This window comes from Camelus dromedarius, chromosome 4, assembly GCF_036321535.1.
Source record: "Camelus dromedarius isolate mCamDro1 chromosome 4, mCamDro1.pat, whole genome shotgun sequence".
In the NCBI taxonomy this organism is placed as follows: Eukaryota; Metazoa; Chordata; class Mammalia; order Artiodactyla; family Camelidae; genus Camelus; species Camelus dromedarius.
Window position 1 is genome coordinate 90,111,642 of NC_087439.1, and position 21,901 is coordinate 90,133,542.

At 39.0% G+C, this 21,901-nt stretch overlaps 1 protein-coding gene across 4 annotated transcripts in view; it reads left to right on the forward strand.

Moving 5' to 3' along the window:
- Nucleotides 1–21,901, forward strand: part of FBXO36 (F-box protein 36) — an 84,527-nt gene that overhangs the window by 54,391 nt on the left and 8,235 nt on the right. For all 4 annotated transcript variants that reach the window (XR_004136875.2, XR_004136876.2, XR_004136877.2 and 1 more), the window contains exon 3: nt 11,604–11,776. Coding sequence is in view for 1 of the 4 variants with exons in the window: in XM_031452344.2 (XP_031308204.1) it covers nt 11,604–11,776 (173 nt within the window). In the remaining 3 variants the exon portion in view is untranslated. The remainder of the gene's footprint in view (nt 1–11,603; nt 11,777–21,901) is intronic.

Genomic DNA, 21,901 nt, shown 5'->3' on the forward strand with positions numbered 1-21,901 from the left:
ATCTGCAACATGGATGGACCTAGAGGTTATCATACTAAGGGAAGTCTGACAGAAAGACAAATATCATATGATATCACTAGCATGTGGAATCTAAAAAATGACACAAATGAATTTATTTACAAAACAGACTCACAGGCAAAGAAAACAAACTGATGGTTGCTAAAGGGGAAATGGTGGAGGAGGGATAAATTAGGAGTTTGGGATTAGCAGATACACACTACTATATACAACATAGATAAACAACAAGGTCCTACTGTATAGTAATAACCTATAATGAAAGAGAATATGAAACATAATATATATATGTATAATTGAATCACTATTCTGCATACCAGAAACCAACATTGTAAATCAACCATACTTCAATTAAGAAAAAAAAAGTGTTGCTTAATGCAGACTACCTCCATTCAAAACTCACTAGAGATACAACCCTGGGCAAATGACTTAATCTCTTGGATGTCAGTGTCCTCAGCTGTTGATAATGGAAATAACAATAGCATCTACCTCATCGGGTCCTTATGAAGATTAATTGAATGAAGTGCTTAGAATTTGCACATGGTAGGAACTCCGTAAATTCTAGCTATTATAGGTTTTAACCATTTTAAAAGTGAAAATTCCTTCTCTCTTCCTCCCAGCTCCGTTCCCTAGGGATAACTGCTGTAAATAGTTTCATTTACATTTGAATTCTTTCTGTTTGGGGTTGTGTGTTGTTTATTTACAAAAATAGACTCTTTAGCCCTTTAATTTGTTTTTGCACTTAATATATTGTGAGCATTTTTTTTTCTGTTAGCATACATAAAGAGTACCCATTCTTTTCTAAGACTGCATGAGTCTTCTGTTGTATGAATATACAACCCTCAATTAATTGGCATTTTCAAAAGCCTTTAGGTACATTCTGGGACAAACTTATCTTTGCACAATTATGTGAGAATGTCAATAACTTAGATTCTTAGTCGTGGAATTGCGAGGTCCATAGATAGCACATTATAAATTTTGATAGATACAAAATATTTTATTTGTACGGTGAATTCTTGAAAGCCTTGCATAAATCAAAGTTAACTTGACAAAGATGGTATATCTGTTAAGCACCTTGAGCAGCACTGTCCAGAATGTAACACAAATGCCATCTACAACTCATTTGACCTTTATAATTATGCCAACTTCATAATCGTGCTATTTTTGAAAGAATTTTAAACTGAGTGATTAGTATTATTTCAACATTTTTCATAAAATGAGATTTCATTAATATTTTGATGTCACCATATTTCAATTCTGAGTAATTAACTTACTTAAAATGCCAGTCACTTCACTATACTCACAGCTAGCTGTCCAAAAGCGTGCTGTTAAATATTTAAGTACTGAATATTAATACATCCATCCAACAGGATATAGTTTTCTTACATCTTTGCCATCACTAATTAGATGCTGTTACTCTTTAATCTTTTCCAGTCTGATGATGAAACTAGTATGTTTAATTAGCATTTTCCTGAAAACAAACAAAACCCCCATCATGTTTAATTGACATTTATATTCTTTCTGTAATTTTCCTGTTTATACTCTTTGCCCATTTGTCTATGAAGTTTTAATTTCTTTTTCTGAGACCTTTAAAAAGCTGAGGAAACATCGACAGATTTCTTTGCTAAATTAAATAAATAGCAACAACCAGAAAATTAGCTATTGGAAATCTTTTTTTTTTTTAAATTTAGTTTAGGGCAAAAATGTGCCCATAGAAACCCAACTGAAAGTGCTGATTCATGGGTTGAGGTTGAATCCAACCTAAAAATAAGTTGTTTTCTAACTTACATTCATTTTAAAGTTGGTTGTCCATTTTGAAGTTGGTTGCTTAGATCTTGAGTGAGTGATAAGTGGTGGTTAGGCATTTAAGCCAATCCACAAAAATCCCTGTGATAAAACCAAATGACTTCAACAACCATATTTTCTGAACCGAATGACAAAGGTTTTTTATTTCTGCTATCGCATGTGAAAGGAAATATGGAAGAAATGGTTTAGATGTCGGAGTATTGAAATTCCCTTGGATGTATATAGATGATTTATGGGGAGAATGGGACAATGTTTGAAATGGGGACTATAATGGAAACTTGATAATACAAATAAATACTAATATCCTGAAGTACTGGTCTGAGTTCTAGATCCTAGGAATATTGGTGTATTTTCCACTGGAAGTGGGAGAGAATAGTCCTTACCTGCTTCCCAAAGCTGGGCCGCCCCCTGCCGTGGACTCATAACCCATTTTCTCTAGGTTCTTTCTGGAGGCCCATGTCTTAACTTTTGACCTGGGACTTCTTTTTCTCATACTTATCTACCACCTCAGTCTACTCTTCTTCTCCTCTCTGCCCTCTCTAATCAGAGAGGTGCTGCTCCGTGTCTTCAGCCAGGAGCTCTAGAATTTCTACAGACCTGGGGTAAGTTGTGTGGTGGAGAGTGAGGTGGGAGGGAGGGAGGGGCAGAAGCCCAGGAACCTGGCTCTGGGATGCAGAGCAGGGAAGATGGATCTGAGGAAGACTCTCCTATTTTATCATTTTTTATCAACTAATTTTTTAGATATTAAAAAACAAATAAATGCACATAGTAAAACAAAAGTTAAATCAGTTTACAAAGATATAGGATAAAAATAAGTCTCCCTGTGACCCCATGTTTCCAGTTCCCAAGACAACCATGGTTAACAGTTTCGTGTGTATCCTTCCAGAAATGGTCTATGCATATATACGATATGTTAACACAAAAAGAAGAATCTTATACGTTACGTTATATACCATGCCCTTTAAAAGTTTGAGAAATATCTTTTTTTAAATTGAAGTACAGTTGATTTACAATATTTCAGCAAAGTGATTCAATTTTTCAGATTCTTTTCCATTATAGGTAATTACAAGATATAGTTCCCTGTGCTATACAGTAGGTCCTTGTTGTTTATCTATTTTATGTATAGTAGTGTGTATCTGAGAAATATCTTAAAGCTATAAAAAAGAACAGAGGATAATATTATAGATACCCAACACCACTAACAGAAGATTTTAACATTTGTCACATTTGCTTCATTTTATTCAAATGATCAAATATGTTGGTGTAAGTTACTCATACATAGTATCTTCTTTCAATGTCTATGGTCTCTGTAGTGCTGTTCTCTTTTTCATCCCTTGATAATTATAATTTGTCCCTTTCTCTCTCTTTTTTTTCTTGATCAATCTTGTTAGGGATTTATTCATTTTATTTATTTTCTCAAAGAATTAATTTTTAGCTCAGTTGATTTTCTCTGTTTAATTTTATTATTGATTTTTGTTCTTACCTTTATTATTTCCTTCCTCCTATTTTTTTCTCAGATCTGATTTGTCATTTTTTTCCTAGCTGCTTGAGATGAAAGCTCAAATGATTGTTTTCAGCCATTTTCCCCACCTTCATTTCCCTTAAGTGCTGCTGTAACTATATAAGCTTTGATACGTCACGTCTTTATTCTCTTCAGTTTAAAATATTTTCTAAGTTCCACTTTGATTTTTTCTTTGATCCATAAATTAGTTGGAAATATTTTAAGTTCAGGTAGTTGGGATTTTCTTGGTTACTTTAAAAGATTTATGTATTTTTTATTTTATCTTATTTATTTACTTATTTATTATTGAAGTACAGTCAATTACAATGTGTCAGTTTCTGATACACAGCACAATGTCCCAGCCATGCATATACATACATATATTTGTTTTCATATTCTTTTTCATTAAAGGTTATTACATGATATTGAATATAGTTCCTTGCGCTACACAGAAGAAATTTGTTTTTTTTAAATCTATTTTTATATGTAGTGGCTAACATTTGCAAATCTCAAACTCCCAAGTTTATCCCTTCCCACCCTTCTGATTATTTTTTTTTTCTTGATTTCTGGCTTAGCTGCACATGATCAGAAAATCTTACTCTGAGTGGTTTTAATTTTTTTGAATTGTTTTAATTTTACATCATCCTTTCTCAGGGCCATATTAATCTTCTCTTTATCATCCCACTATTACTACACATGCTGTTGAAGTGAGCACCATATTTAGAGTCTTTTAAAAAGATTAAAAAGTTACATATATAGTCAAATTTCTGCTCCTCACTTATTTTCTCCTCTCTTCCCTTCTACTAACTGTTCTGAAGTTGATATCATTTCCAAGTATATTTTGTTACACATAAGTTATAAATACATAATTAATATATACTACTTTTATATGTTTAAAATTTTACATAAGTGGTATCATACTATATTTTTTTTTTAACTTTATCATTCAACACTGTTTTTGAGATTTATCCACTTGGTCTACGTATATCTGGTTCATTTCAAAGGCTTATGGTATTCTACTTTATTATAAACCGTAGTTCATTCAATTATCTTCCTATTGAGGGTAGTTAGGTGGTTTCCACTTTTTGCAACAATAAATCTTCACTTATCCTTGTGCAATGTGTGGGCGTCTCTCTAATTGGGCATATGGCAGTGTTTGCTGAATTGTAAGAAATGTGCCTTTTTAACATTAGTAGGTATTGACACTCCAAATGAGTTAAACCAATTTATGTTCCCATTGGCATTGTATGAGAGAGATGCTGTTTGCCCACATTCTCACCATTTGGTGTAATCAGAGATACATATTAATTTTTGCCAAACTGTGTGTGTAAAATCCCTGTTTAGTAATGAGGTTGAATACATTTTCTGATATGTATTGACCATTTATTGATGAATTCCCTTCTGATAATTACTAATTTATTTTCTCTGTCTATTTCTTCTATTTAGTTGTTTATCTTCTTTGTATTGATCATAGAAACTTTTTAATGTGTATTTTGAGTACCAATTCTTCAGTTTGGTTACATGTGCTACAGATACTTCATCAAGTTTTTGGTTTATCTTTTCACCTTGTTTGTGTGTTTTTACCCATAAAGAAGTCTGCAATTTAAATAGAGCTCAAATTGTCTTTTAATATATGATTTATACTTTTGTGTTTTGTTTAAGAAATCTTTTCCTACACTAATTTCATAAGGATAAGCTCCTATGTTTAATTCTAAGCATTTTGTGGAGGGTGGGGATAGCTCAGTGGTAGAGTATATGCTTAGCATGCATGAGGTCCTGGGTTCAATCCCCAGTACCTCCATTAAAAAAAAAAAAAAAAGAGAAAGGAGAAGTCTATTTTTTTAAAAAAATCTAAGTATTTTGTGACTTGTTTCTCATATTTAGTCTTTAACTCATCTCAAGTTTGTTTTGGGCTATGATGAGATGAAACATTATCATTTTTTGTTCTGTGTGGCTTGTCAATATTCCCAGCACTATTTATAGGAGAGTTTAGTTATTCCACATTGTTCTGTAATCCCATCTCTACATATTGCAAGTTTCAATGTATCTGTCATTTCCAGGGATATTTAGTTCTGTTGGTCAGTTGTTTGTCTACAACCAACACTGCACTGCTTTAATTACAATTTTTATAAGTAAGTTTTCTTACCTGTGAAGATGAATTCATCTTCCTCCTTCTCCTAATGTTTCCAAGGGCTGTTCTTGACTTTTTACCCTGCATATGAGTTTTAAGATCAGCTGGTAAATCTATACAAAAATCCCTGTTGAAAGTTTAACTGGAATTGAATTGAATTTTTAGGTTTTTGACAGAAGAACTGTCATCCTTTGGTCTTCCCAGCATGAGTCTGGCATTTCTTTCCATTTATTTGATCTTCTTTTATGTTTTCCAATAAAGTTTTAATGTTTTCTTCATTAAGATCTTGTATATTTTTGGTCCAAATTCTTCCCAAGCACCTTATAATCTTTTGTAGCTAAGAATAGAATCTTAAAAGTTTAAGAAATTCTGTTTTGAGTTTTGATTATGCAAAACATGCATATGTTTTCAGAGTCACAATTGTAAGGAGGCTTGCTTTCATCCCTAACTGCTCCGCCCTTTCCTTCCCTTGTTCTATACGTAACTGCTTGTATTTGCTTTTATGCACCCTTTCCGTGTTTCTTTCACAGATATAAACAACTTCATGTATGTGCTTGTATCCTCCAGCTTTTTACACAAATTCTGCTCCTCCTCTTCAACACTTTACCTTTTCATCAGTATATCCCAGAGATCACTTCATGCCTTCAGAGATGATGTTCTTCTTTTTTTTTTAATAGCTGCATACTGTTTCTCTGTGTGGATTCACTAGAATCGTAATAATGAAAATTTGGGTTGTTTCTAATCCTTTAGTATTACACATAATGGCAAAATGAATAACCTCGTGCATGGGTCATTTCATATTTAGTACATATTTGCAAGATTACTGGGTCAAATGATAAATGCATATTAAATCATAATTTTGAATTAATTATTGCTGGTATATAGGGGAATGATGCTGATCATTTTTCAGTAAAACTTCTTGACTTTTGTATGTTGATATTTAGATCATCTGCAGTTGCAGGAATGGCAGTTTTTCCTTTGCTTCCTAACCCTGATACATTTTTGTGTCTTCCTTTTTTTCTTTTTTTAACCTCCAAAACTGTGTTGAATAGAAATGGTGAGAGTAGACAGTCTAGTGTTGCGCCTGACATTAAAGGCCATATAACATCATGGTGAGGAGCTGCACTAGGGAGAAGACTGCTTGGTTCAATCTTCGTTCTTACTATGTGACTTCTTTTTTTTCCTACTTTTTTTCTTGGCAGAAGAGGTAATTAGGTTTATTTATTGATTTATTTTTTAATGAAGATACTGGGGATTGAACCTAGGGCCTCGTGCATGCTAAGGATGTGCTCTATCACTGAGCTATACCCTCACCCCCTCACTGTGTGACTTTGGGCAAGCCACTTAACCTCTCTGTTTCTCATCTTTCTCTTTACAAGAGGGAAATAATAGTACCCATTGCATAGCATTATTGTGAGGATCAAATGACTATATGTATGTGTGCTGCACACTCCATATGTAAAAATTAGAGCAGTACATGGCAGATTTTGAATACTATACAAATTCATACTGCTACTATTGTCAGGTTTTTCGTAACAGCCTATGGCAGGTTATCAGGTTAAAGACATTTCCCTTTTATTACAGCTTTCTAGGAGTAATAAATAGATGTTAGAATTATATGGAATAATTTTTCTACATCTTTGAGATGATCATGTTTTTCTTGTTATCTGTTAAATATGGTGAATGATAATGAGTGTATCTTCCAAAGTTACTCTATCCTTGGATCATCCCAGGATGAACTGTACTGTTCACAAGTTTTTAAATATATTCAAAGATTCAGTATCTAAATAATTATTTAGAGTTTTTGCCACGTATGTTCCTAAGTGATGTCTCGTATGCAGTTTTCCTTTTGCCTACCGTTGTTGCCAGCTAGAGCAACCCTGCGATTTGAGTTGGGAGTTTCCTTCTATTTCTCTTTTTTGGGACAAACTATAATATTTGGATTGTCTATTCTTTGAGAATTTATAAAGCTAACCTATAAAGCAGTGTAGACCTGAAGCTTTTCAAACTAATCAGTCAATTCAGTTAATTTACTGGTTTTAGTCTCTCAGGTTGCCTATTTCTTGAGTCAGAATTGGTGCATTATCCCCTCTGCTCCCTTCCTCCCTTTTTTCCTTCCTTCCTTCCCTCCTTCCTTCCTTCTTTCCTTCCTTCCTCTCTCTTTGTAGGTGTCCCTTAAAACTGTAACAGGTTTACTTTGACATTTATCAATATTTCTATCTGCTTCTTGAACATAAGGACCTTAGAATGTTTACATTCCAAACCTCTACCTTATATGTAATTGTTGACTGGTGTTTTGATTTGCTTTGCTTTGACACCTCCTCCAAAGTATATTATTTAAAACATGTTTTATACAGTAGTAGTTCTTTAGATTTGCCTATGTTTACTACTATTTCTTTTGTCTTCATGGTTTCTGGGATTCTATTCTTCCCTTCTGGGTAATTTTTTTTCGTTCCTGAAGTATGTCTTTAGTAGTTCAGGATTTCATCATGTAAACCAGGTCCATGTGTGGTTGGGGCGCCTCAGGTGTAACGCCTTAGGTACAGCTCCTCAAGGGTGGCTTCTCTAAATCTGAAATGGGTGAATTAGACAAGTTTTCTGTCTCCCCTCCCTTAACATATAATGATGCGACAGGCTTGAGAGAATCACTGTATACGATGCTCTGGAAACAATGTGGAAATGGTAGCCCCGTGGGAGTCGCTGGTCCAAAGAGTTTTGGAAATCCATCAGGGCATAGGCTATCGGCTCTTGATTAGAGCTCAAGACCTAGAACAAGACTCTTCGTGGCTCTTGGCTTCCCCTCTGGACTCTTGGTTCCATCCTCTGAGCCACCTTTCCTTTTTGATGAACGGTAGCCCACGTTTGCAGGTGTAGTTTTTCTTAGCCTACTTCCTGCTCATGGAAGTGTGGGGGTCCGGAGTCATCTTTTCCTTTTATATTGCCTCTGAACCCCTTCAGTTCAAGCTGGCAGTGTTTCTGCTGACTTTCTTCACTTAGAATGATGCTCTCCAGGTCCATCCATGTTGCTGCAAGTGGCATTATTTTATTCTTTTTTATGGCTGAGTAGTATTCCATCACACACACACACACACACACACACACACACACACACACACACACACTTTCTTTATCCAGTCATCTGTAGATCAGCATCATCTTTGTACCATGTTTTCTTGACACTGCTCTGGACTTGGTCTTTACTTGGGAGTCATTTCTTAACTTAAGCAGTGTTTGCCATCTGAAGAGGCAGACAATGTTCAAAACCAGCGAATCCAGGTTCCTTTTCAAGAGACCTCCCTTTAGCTTATCTCTTTCTGATCACGTTTTACTTTAAGCGGCAAGAAGAAATCAGGCAGCATGTTCAACAACACTCTGCTTGGAGCTCTTAGACAAGTCACACACCCATTAGGGACAGTCCCTACTTCCATATTACAGCAGGCGATAATATTGCCAAACTTTCTGCCACTACATAACAAGGATTCCCTTTCCTCCAGTCACCCCCACCCTTTTCTCCAGTTTTTAAATAATGTTTTCCTCACTTTTCTTTCCTCACCTATAAAGCCTCCTCAGAGGCCACCAGGCTTCTGCTAACAGGTATTTGTTTACTTACTACACTATTTATTGAAGGCTTTTCCGGCTTCCACCGACACTCTCCTCAAACTCATTCAAATTTCTATGTACTTTCTGACTTCAAAGCCCTTCCCAGATTCTAGTTTCCATTATGGCGCCATGGCGTTTGCAGGTACCTGAATCATTATTGTCTATTGTTGTGTAACAAATTTCCCTAAAACCCAAGGGCTTAAAATGATAATAAATGCTTATTAACTCAGAGAGTGGGTCAGGAATTTGGGAGCAGCTTACCCAGTTGTTCTGATTCAGGGTTTTGCATGGTGTTGCCTGGGGCCCCAGTCATCTGAAGGCTTGACGGGGGCCGGAGGATCCAGTTCCACAATGGCTCATACACACGGCTGACAAGTCAGTGGTGGTTGTGAGCAGGAGGTTTCAACTTCTTTCCCCATGGACCTCTCCATAATGCTGCTGAGTATTGTTAGGACATGGCAATTGGCTGCTCCCAGAGTGAATGATCCAAGAGAGCAAGACAGACGCTCCAATGTCTTTTATGACCTAGCCTCGGAGTATTTCTGCAATTTCCTACTGGTTACATAGGTCAGCCCTAATTCAGTGTGAGTTGGGAACACAGAGAGGGGTGAATCCAGGAGGAGAGAGTCAGCAGCTGTCTGGGAGGCTGGCTGCCACATAATCCAACACAAAGGCAGTAATTTCACTTTTTCAAAATGGAATTTGTTTTAACATTGTTCTCCTTATTCTAAAATAAATAAATGTTGGTTACATGTTGGTTATATTAAAAACATAAACCAGCAGATTTTTTTTCCTAAGTACCCCAATACCTGTATACCTTGAAACTATCACATTACATACTTAAGTGTGTGTGTCCTTTTATGATTTTTACATTTGAAAGACTTTATTGGTAGAGACTTCCTACAGTGCATCAGAACATGCTTTAAGCATGCTTTCCTAGCATTTTAAAATATTCAAACATCTCCAGTTACTTTAAGGGATTTCTATTATACTAAGGGTTTCTTTTTGTTTTGTTTTGTTTTTCTAATCAATAGCATTGCTTCTTCTTCTTATTCTACTGGGGGGTTGAGTTTTTGAAGGGTTATTTTTCCTCCAACAAAATCCTTGGACTTTAGAAGTGCTCTGAATTGGAAGCACTCAGAATTTAGGAGGAACTGAAACCCTTACTGCCTCTAGAAAACTGGACTAACCAGTTTTGGAGAGAAATCTTATATGGCTAGCTCTTCCAAGTTAGCACAATTAGAGCTTTTACATAAACATAGCTCCACACCTTACAAACATTTTGAAATCAGAGATCCATCAATCTCTAGGGTCACAGGTCTGCCTACTTCTGCAGGGAGCCCAGTATTCTTGACAACTCCATCCCACTCGCCCCGGAAGGAATGTTTCAGGAAGAAGATGGTCTTCAAATCTTGGACATTTAGTCCCTTGTATTGTAGAGTGCACTCTCTCTGTTCTAAGAGAAGTTATCTGGAAAGGCTATATATAGTGGTGCTTTCAGAGTCAGAAGTGAAAAATTGGGCTTCAAGAAACTAAGAAAGTCCCCAGCTTTGAGTCCACTGGAATCCACATGTATACCTTCTTATAACCCCTTTTCCATTCCTATAGAGAGAAATAGCCTTCTTTTCTTCCTTCCTTCCATCCATTCATCCTAGATTTTAAAAAATTACACTGATAATATGGGTTTATTATAGAAAGATTAGAAAATGCAGATAAATGAAAGGAAGAAAATAAAATCACTACTTGGATTTAACCAATGTTAAAATTTGAATATGTATCTTCCAAACATGTTTTCCTATTTACTAGCTGTTTCTTGGTTGTTCAGAAGAGCTGGGGTAAAAAAAACCAACCAACCAACTCTGTTTTTTCCTACATTAAACATGCTTAAGTAGACTATTGTATTGGTTGATTCTTTGTGAACTATTTCTTAGTTTGGAAATTACTGAAAAGGTATGAAAAATATTAGGCAAAAATGAACACAATTTTTGTGAAATACTCTTCTATTTTTCTCTTTACCTCTTTCTATTTTTTTTTAATTACATAAAGATAGGAATGAAATAAAGTAAGGAAGAAGGAAGAAAGTTTGGTAGAGAAACAATGTATCACAACAAGAGAACAAAAATCAATTAAAGTGAAGAGATATTAGCGTGTCTCACACCAGTTTGGGGAAAGGAAGGAGGGTGGTAGAAAAACTACCTGGACCAGCATTTTTGCCCAGTCAGAGAGATTGCGAGGATGAAGATGAGGACACCGGGACTAGTTAAGTCTGTTGTCTGGACTGGAATTTGGTGCAGTCCATCGCTGTGTTCAACAGTAGTGTACCTAAGCAATTCTGATCTCAGGGCGAGGATGGCTGTTGGAAACAAATGCCTCACAAATACATACCACTGGTCCCAGAGGCAGCTTGGTGAAAGTAGGAATGACTCAGCATAACCTCACATCACTCTGAGGGGGAAAATGCCCCATAGCTTTTCTTACTGATAACAATCATAATTCTTACGTGACTGCACATGGTAACTCTGTTGGTTTGTTGGTTTCTTTGAATTACAGTTCAAATTGCCCTAATATTTGGTGCAAGAATATTAGACCATGTCTTGAATTTATGTGAAGGTAAAATTGACTTCCTTGAACGGCTCCCAGACAACTTGCTCCTGAATATCATTTCTTATTTGGATCTTGAAGACATTGCCAGGCTTTCTCAAACATCACGCAGATTTGCAAAGGTAACAGTCAGTTATTTTGTGTCTCTCTAGAATTGTCCTTTTACTTCCTCAAAGTTGTTTAATTTTATCTAAAGTTTTCTTTTTTTAAAATATAGCAGTGGTTTATTATTTGCATTTATTTCAGCAAGCTTTGTTGAATACTTAACTTTATGACGGATACTGTCCTAGGAACAGAAGCAGCAGAGTTGAAAAGATATTATTCTTGCCCTTAAGGAACTTACAGTCTAACAGGAGAGATCCATACAGATACAAATGATTACAATATAGTGTGAGCAATTCAACAAGGGAAGTGTGAGCAAGGTACGAAGTGTAAGGTGATTTCCTCTGCCTGGCTTCACAGAAGTGGGTTACTTTATCTGGGTTTTGAGGGGAAAATAGGAGTTTGTTCAGATGGTCTGGCTAACTTGGGGCATTCCAGGTCAGAGGGGCATTCCAAGTCAAGGCAAAAACTCAGGCAGAGGCATAATGGCATAAGAGAAAAAGGCTGGTAGTGATTACTCCCCATCCATTTCCATTTCTTCCAATAAGAGCCCTTTTCTGAATTACCTATGAGAACCATGGCTGGTTCTGAGGCACTGTTCATTGTAGTGCCCTGCCTTTCCCCAGGCTCCAAGCTCACCAAATAGATTCTCTCCCTACTTTAACTCTTCAGCAGAAGGACCAGGAACGAAAATGCAGTTGGTGCTGGTTTCAACCAGTGTTAGGGCCTTGGTGCAACCATTATAGCTCCTCTCCCTGGGTCCTGGAAGGGGCTTTGGTTCCTCCCCCATTAGCTATTCCTTCGATTCTAGAGCAATGACAATTCTGTCATCTCCCAAACACACACATGGTATCCTTCTGTTAAGTACTTTTTGGCTTTAGTCGATCAGAGTTGGAGTCTGTTGCTTGCAACCGAAGAGTCCTAACTCACTATTAAGCTGTGATGTTCCAGGACAACATCCATTTAAAAGAGAACATGCAATATTTCCCAAGGTGATAATATTATCTAAAAAAATCAACATTCTTTTTACAGTAATACAATAAAATTTCTTGATTTTTATGTATTAATTTTAAGTTATGTAATCTGTATTACTTAATATAGCCCTTTTGAGTTTAAACGTATATACTTGTCCCCCGCGCCAAAAATGGAGGGCTAGAAACAAGTATTATGAATGAATGATTATTGTGCTGTTTATTTTTTGGCATTTAAAAAGTATATTAAAGTTCAGATTTTGTACTTGTTGCTGCTAAGAAGCTGGTTATTCATACTTTAAATGAAGGAGAAATTTTGTTTTGTTTATTTGCTGTTTGGTTTTTTTGTTTTTTAATTGAAGCGTCATTGACCTACAGCACTATGTTAGTTCCCGGTGCACAGCATAGTGATTCGCTATTTCTATATATTACAGAGTGATTACCACTGAAGGAGAATTGTAAGTAAATATAGTAGGAGGATGTATTAAAATTTCTGCCAGGGCCTGGGTTTGTTCCTGAGAATAAATGGAAGGATTCAATAGGAAATAGTGGTTACTGCGGGGTCTTGTGGAATTTATTCCTTGCACAGAACAACTGACTTCCCTCAGGCTTTGCTCACTTTCACACCCCTATTTCTTTCCCTCTCAACGTCCTGCCATTATTTTGGTGCAATCTTGAAAATAGCCTCCATAATTCACCTGGTGCTCTCATGTAAGGCTTTTCTAGGTTGCTGATTTCAGCCCTCTGAATCCTTGCAGAGCAGAATCGTTTGAATATGGAACATGGTCCAAGGCTGCTGCTTTTTTCTCTCTATGTAATGTTAACCATTCATTGCTGGTTTTAATCTGTATTTTATGTGTTCCATGTACCTATTTCCCCTTCATTTATAAACAACTTTCTTTTATCTATTTTGCCCCATAATTTATTAAGTTATTTTATTAATGAAAAGTCTTCTATTTCAAACTTTGGGGGGGCAGATATATTAGCAAATTATCTGTGTCCCTGTCCCACCCTTTCCTGTGATCTCAGGGAGGGAGGTTTCCTCTTCTCTTCAAGGCCAGTGCCACCTGCCACCTGGTTCCAAGGTCTAACCCGAGGAACCTCAGGCTGTCACTTGTCTCCTTTTTCTTCCATGTTATTATTATTTTTAACTTTTTATTTATAAATAATTTTAGATTTATTAAAGTGTTGTAAAATGTAGTACAGAGAATTTACATGTACCCTCCACCCAGCTTCCCCCATTGCTAACACCTTACATAACCTGGACATTTATCAAAACTAAGCAATTAATATTGGCACAATTCTAGTGACTAACCACAGACTTGATTTGTATTTCATCAGGTTTTCCATTAATGCCCTGTGATGTTCCAGGGTCCAACCTGAGCTACTACATTACATGTAGTTCCTATTTCTAAATCTTTTTTTAAAATCTTTTTTATTTTGGGGAAGGGTAATTAAGTTTACTTATTGAAGAGGCACTGGGGATTGAACGCAGGACCTTGTGCATGCTAAGCAGGCTCTCTGCCACTTGAGCTATACCCTCCCCTCTTAACTGATTCCATTTAAATAACCATTCTTCATTGGTGGTTAGCCCTTTCTATTTGGGGGAGAGTTAAAATGTCCCTTCTTTTATAAAATAGTGGTATTAAAACATGATAATTTTAACAAATTATCAAAAAAAACAAAAAACAAAAAACAAAAAACAAAAAAACAAACCCACAAAAACCGAAAGTGAGAGCTGCAAGGTCACCTTTATAAGACAGAAAGGTCCCAAAGGCCAGACTGGACTCAGACTGGGTGAAGTGATGGGTCTGCCTTAGAGGCATAATCACACATGGGAGACACAGAGGGTGTGGGGACTCTGGGTGGAAGGGAGCAGGGGCCCCGTGGTGCTAGCCCACAGCCCAGTTTCCTCTAAAACTTAATGCTGCCAGCTAATGCCACCAGCAATCAGGGCCATCCAGCTGCCTGCCCTCACTCTGATTCCATGTTTCTTTTTTAGGGGGGGTAGGGTGGAGGTGCGGGGAAATGGCAATTAGGTTTACCTATTTTTTGATGGAGATACTAGGGTTGAGCCCAGGATCTCACGTGTGCTAAGCATGGTTCCTACCACTGAGCTATGCCCTCCTCGTCTCCTGATTCCATGTTGACCAAGCCGCGGAGCCTCTAGGGATGAGTGCCTTAAGGTCAAGTGGGCTGGATGGTTATATTTCTCAGCTAAACCCACAGAGAGGCATCCTCTGGGAGCTTGGCTAAGACGAGCGCCCTGAGAGGTGAACCCAGTGTCCCCGTGCACTGGGAAGTCATGCCAAGGGCCAGCCCCAGGCTTGCAGAGCACTCACTGAGGTCAGGCTGCCACGAGGGACCTTCCTGGGGGCTGCTGAGGCCCATGCAGGGGAAGGGACAATCATGATTAGCTAACAAACACATCCCTCTTGGTTGTGACTCAGGCCCTCGTGAGACCCACTGAGGACGAAAATCTCTGCCACATCTTGGCCGTGGAGAAATAGGTTTTTACTCGTTTTCCCCAATTCTTGGTGACTGTGGTTCCCAAGTCTGGCCAAGTAGGCGAAGCCCCTGGGAAGCAGGTGGAAGAGAGACCGGGCCCATGCCCTGCGGGTCAGATTTGGTGGGTCTCGGTGGACCCAGCACCTGTGTTTTCTTGGTTTACCGCAACCTGTTTCTAAGCATCCAGGCCAAGAATTTGACCATTTGATAGTAAAATTGTGCAGATTAAATATCTCACGAGACTCTGAAGGTCTGGAAGCTTGGGGTGGAAGTGGGAGGGTGCTTTTCCATCTGCACTGGGTACAGGCAGTGTGGGTGTTTAAATCAGCTCGAGGCCAGAGAGCTGGGTTCGTTCTGCACTCAGCCACTCCCCACCACGAGCCTTGGGCAGCCACACCCTCATCCCCTCTGAGCCTTGATTTACCCATTTGTAGAAAGAAAGGTTTTAACTAGATAAGCCCTAGGATGCCTTTCAACTCTTACCGTAGTTTTTGTGTGTTAAGTTCATGCACCACCGCCAGGGGGAGCTAAATCCATGATTAGCTGTGTTTTGGATTCAAAGTAGCTACAACGGTAGTCAGGATGGTACAGTACCTTGTATTTTGCAACCTGGCATCTACCAAGCAAAAGAGCCCCAGGGTTTGGGAGTCTTAGATGGGGGTATTTTTTAGACCAACTTATAATGCAAAACAAATGGTAGATATTTTCATTATAAAATATGATGAGTCACAAATGAACTTACACTGGTGGAAATTTCAGCTCTTTTGAGAATTCCTTCCTTTCCTCCAAAACCTTATAATTTTCTTCTCTACTCTCTGTTATATAGTAATGGGGTAGTTATCTACACTAGTGTTACAGAGTTTAGATTTTTCAAAGGAAGTTCAGAAGATCTCTTTTTTTTTTAGCTGAAGTGTAGTTGATTTACAATGGTCTATTAGTTTCAGGTGTACAGCAAGGTGATTCAGTTATATGTATATATATTCTTTTACAGATTCTTTTCCATTATAGGTTATTACAAGATAATTGAATGTAGTTCACAATTTTTAAACATTTTTTATTGAAGTGTAATTGACTTACAATGTTAGTTTCAGGTGTACAGCAAAGTGAATCAATTATACATATACATACATATATATTTTTCGTTTTCAGATTCTTTTCCATTATATGTTATTACAAGAAATTGAATATAGTTCCCTGTGGTATACAGTAGGTCCTTGTTGTTTATCTATTTTATATATACTAATGTGTATCTGTTAATCCCCACCCCCTAATTTATCCCTCCCTTCCCTTTGGTAACCATAGGTTTTTTTTTTAATATTAAGACATTTTCTAAGAGTTTTCCTTTATTGTTTATATTTAGAATATGTTGTAATCCCAGACAGCTGTCACATGCTGGACACGGGGTCTCAATCCTGGTCTCAGTGTGGGGGAGGCCTCCCCAGACTCTCAATCATGGCAACTGAACTGACTCCCTGTAGCTGAGTGCCTACGGGACCTTTCTTTCCAGTGTCTTCTCAGAAATGGGCGAGGTAGCAAGCTGTTCTGTCTCCCTTTTCTGCCCATTAATTACACATTTTCCATGTGCTTTACACGTGTTATCCTTCATGTTGATGGCACTAAAATTTTAGTATCATTTCCATATAATCATAACTACTGTTTATTGAATTTAGTACCTACTATGTGCTAAGCACTGACTGGACATAATCCAGGGGAACCCTCAGGCAGCACTGTGAGGTGAATGGGTAGAGACTATCTTGTCTTGATTTTATAGAGGAGGAAACAGAGGCTCAGATAAAGTGCACAGAGAGTGAACAGTGGAGCCAGGTGTTGTGCTGGGGCAGCCCTACTCCCTAGCTGGTGTGCTTAAATCACTCTGTTCTGCTCCTCGTGTGATCAAATGCAAGATCAGATGTGGGGACAGGCTCAGAGCACTAAGTAGAATGCCCAGGACTATGTAATTACGAAGGGGAAGGGCCAGGATTCAAATCCACCTTGTTTGCTAGTTAACTTGTCTACTTTGGTCCCTGAAGAACATAAGGAAAAGGTTCTGTCTTTTACAAGCTGGAGTTAAGGATGGGAATGTGTTTTTTCCCTCAGTTAGACAAGAACTACAGCAGGCGGGTACCAGAATGACAGGCCATGGCTTTGGAAATATTTTCTTCCTTTGGATACATGGAAGCGTCCATGAGAGAAAAGGTTCTCACCCCCTCAAGACCTGTCAGAGTCTTCCTAATCCTTGCTGCTGTCCTATCTGTGTAATCCTGATCACTCAGATTTCTTTTTTATATCTTTTAAGTATTTGTCTATGAGTCATTGCTAATGAGCCAAGTTTGCAATCGTGGAATTTAAACTGACAGAAAGGATAAAGTCAGAAGATGGTTTGAGTCTGTATCAGCTTATCATTTAACTGATGGGATTCCCTAAAGGTGATTCCATTTTGAATGAGTGTCACTACAAGAAGGACCTCCTCATTACCTTGTGAAGGATTCAAAGCTTGTAGTCATCCATAAATTGCAATTATGTGTTATATATAAGTACTAGAAAAATTCAAAAGTTTTCCACAGTAACTGTATTAGGATCGACTAAGTTATAGATTGTGACTAAAGCCCCAGTAGATTAAGGCGATAGTAGCTGTTTTTTTTCATTCATGATTTGTACCCGTTGTGGGCTGATAGGAGGCTCTGCTCCATGAAGTTCCTCAGGGACCCCGGCTATTGGAGACCCCACCGTCTTGTAACGGCACCATCTGAAACTTGTGCTGTCCTTAGTCACTGTGGCAGGGAAGAGACAGCTGAGGTTCATGTGCTATGTTTTGATACGGTGTTTCTACTCATAGTCCTTGGGCCAGAACTAATTATACGGCCCCATTTAACTGCATGGCACAAGGCAGTATGGGAGAACAGAGGGACGGTGTCCGCCACACATGGGAGAGCCAGCACAAAGCAGTGCGTCTATCAAGATTTCTATATCTGAAGGTAGTATTATAATTGTATTTTTTCTCAAATACAGTCACCTGCTTTAACATCTTCAGTACTAGAAAAAAAGAGACCATCCTTTCATTTCCCCTCTTTTCTGCGTTTCTTGGGTCTGTATTTTTTGAAGAGGTGTCTGACTTTAAAACCCAACTTAGAAAATACCTTTCCTGTAAGGAACTGAGTTTCTTACTCTCTTTTACCTGCCGAGATGTTTTATTTCACATCCTCTTCTTTCTCCTAAAGTCTCCGACATTCCTCCTTCTTCCTCACTCATAATTGATATTGTGGCTTCTTATTTCACTGAGAAGCTGGAAGCAGTCGTAAGAGAACTGCCTCCTTGGCCCTTCACTTGGTCCGTCAGTGCCTCGTTCCTGTCTCAGGTGATGAATTCTTCCCATTTTCATCCATGGCCACACCTCCCCTTATGGATTTCACCTTCTCTCACCCATTCGACAGCTGGGCTCGGCAGTTATGCCCCTTTCATGCTGCGTCATTAATTTCACCCCTCTAGTGGGTCATTTCCATCAGCACATAAACATACATTTTTAAGAAGCTCCCCGACCCCACTCCCCATTCTGCTCTTAAAGCAAAATTCCTCAAGCTTTCTTTTCACTTGCTCTTCCTACTTCTTGTCCTGTTCCTTCTTGGACTCTGCCCAGGCATTCACCCGCACTAAGCCACTGACACTGTTGTCCAGGCTGCTGTCGTACATCGCCTTGTAACATACACCAGTCAGTTTTTTTAAAAAAAATTACACATATATATTTTTCAGATTCTTTTCTGTTATAGGTTATTACAAGATACTGAATATAATTCCCTGTGCTGTATACTAGGTCCTGTTTATCTATTTTATACATAGTAGTGTGTATATGTTAATTCCAAATTCCTAATTTATCCCTCCTCCACCACCCTTTTCCCCTTTGGTAACCATAAGTTTGTTTTCTATGTCTGTGTGTCTATTTCTGGTTTGTAAATATGTTCACTTGCATTATTATTTTTTAGATTCTACATATAAATGATATCATGACATTTGCCTTTTTCTGTCTGACATACTTAATATGATCATCTCTAGGTCCATCCATATTGCTGCAAATGGCATTATTCTTTTTTATGGCTGAGTAATATTCCATTGTATATATACACATCACATCCTCTTTATCTAGTCATCTGTCAATGAACATTTAGGCTGCTTCTGTGACTTGGCTGCTGTGAACATTGGATACTCCAGTCAGTTTTTAATTCCTGTCTTACTTGACTTTTCAGCAGCATTTGACACATTTGATTACTCTCCAGATTTTCTTTGTTCTTCTCAGTCTCCCTTTCTGAAAACTTTATTTCCTGACTGCTTAATGTTCGAATGTCCTCGAGCTCTTCCCTGGGCTGTTTTCTCTATTTACAGTCACCCTGAGATGATAGCTTTAAATATTACTTACATGCAGATAATATTCAAACATGTTTCCAGTCCTGGTTGCCTTCTTGAATACCTAACTTTTATGTCTAATTGCAGGCTCAGCACTTAGACGTAGTCTAGACATCTCAAATTTAACATGTCAGAGCCAGACCTCTCTGCATGTCCCCCAACACATACCTATTCACCAGTTCTCCTTCTCCTATCTTATTTTTCCATCCTTGTCAACATCACTCACACAGCTGCTCAAGCCAAAAAGCTCACCCTTACTTTTTCTCTTTTCCCCTTCTCAGCTAATTCATCAGCAAGTCTTATGAATTTGACCTTCAAAATATATCTACAATCTAACCATCGCTCACCTCCTCCCTTGTCACCACCCTGTTCCACACCACCCTCACAGCCTCCTGGATTTTCCAGGAAGAATGCCACAATAGATTTGCTTTCACCTGATGGGGATAGCAGCACACCTTCATCATTTTGCCTTAGGGTTATCAGCTGTTCTCCAGCTGTGGGTCATACTTCCCTTACAGAGCTATGGATGCCATCACCTTACACGTGCTGGTCCACGCTGATGACACCACGCTGGTGAGCAGGAAGTAGCAGACGCTTAGATGCCTTGTAAGATATGTCCGTGTCAGGGAGTAGGGGATGAACTCCTCAGCAGCTGAGAGGCCTGCCATCTCAGTACGCTGTCCAGGCTCTGTTGCCTGGTTGTCACTTCCTGCCGTGAGAAAGCAGCACAGGTCTTGTGGACCTTTTCAGTTCTCAAGAGAACATACAGCACACTGGAGTTTGCATCTCTGATTCATTTACCAAGTCACCCAGGAAGCTACCAGTTTTAAGTGGGGCCCGGCCGCTGGTCCAGGTTGTAGGGGAAGCAGCCACATCACTGCTCCATCTGATCCGGCAGATTTGCTCCAAGCGTCTGTGGCCTGTATGGCCATGGCCCGTGGGATCCTTGCCAAAACCCGGGGCAGGCTGCAGCGGGAAAGTGACAGCTTGTGACTCCAGGCTTCTAGAGTAAAGGCATGATTCTTTTGCAGGTAACTCTTCTGCTTTTGAGAAACACCTCTTGGATTTCTGTAGGGCAGAGACAAATGTTTTGACTTGAAAAGAACAAGATTTGGAGATGAGTGAGGAGTTTCGGGGAAGAGGTATTTTGGATGGACTTTTCAGAGCATGCCAAAGGGAACAGATATTTGTGTCTCATGTGACCAGAGAGCACTCAGTGCTGAGGAGGTCGTCAGTAATGAGATGGGTCTGCTCTACGGATGTCAGTCAGCTGATTTCCCAGCTGGGTTCATAAACCAGGTGCCCCAGGGGCAAAAATAGAAGTTGCACCTGGGCTCAACCACGTGAGTCTCCTCTTTTCCTGTGGCCACTGTCACGGGGGAGACAATGCTGAACCCCCAGGAAGGTGCCATGTCCCAGGGGCTCAGTCAGTAACGAGTTGATGGGTCAGTCACACTGGACCCTCCTCCCCATGGAGGGAGCAGCGCTGTGTCCTCCCTGGATGAACCACCTCTTCCGGGTGTGGAGCCGCCCTCCTCGCACCCACGCTCCTCCGGCCACGTCGTGTGTGACTGACCGAGTGCCTTATTTTCCCACCATTGTAACCCATACAAGATGGCTTCAGATTATTGTGCTGAAATAAATACATTTATTTATTAAACCAATAGATGTAAATAAATAAGGAAATGAGCACACAATTGCCTGCCCTTAGCTTTCTCCACTTCCTAGAAACAGTTGTCCTCAGAGCAGGAGGGGTTACTGGGGATGCCTGCTCTTCCACCAGCCAGCAGGCCACGGTTGGTGAGGATGGGGTGCAGTTACAGGGCGTGATACATGCCCTCAGTCCCTGACCGGCACACGGTCCTGCTGCTTCTGTAGCTACGACCAAAGGACGGAGGTGGGAGTAGTAGCTCTTGGGATCAATCACACCTCGTCACCGAGGTGAAAAAATGTTGCTTCCTCCACCACAACTTTGGGTTTTACTAGGTTAGAGAGCTTGGTAGTCAAAGAACGAGTGCTTTCAGTGGTAGAGTGCATACCTAGCGTGCACGAGGTCCTGGGTTCAATCTCCAGTGCCGCCATTAAAAAATAAATAAACGCCTTCACCTAAGGAACAACAATGACTGTTGAACAAGAAGTTAAGATTGCTCCCAGGCTACATGGGGCTCCTAATGCCACTGTACAAACCGGCCAAAGAAACCCCAAAACAGGCATTAGCATTACCATGTTAGCTCATCAGGGAGAAATAGAGCTGCTGGTTCACAATGGAAT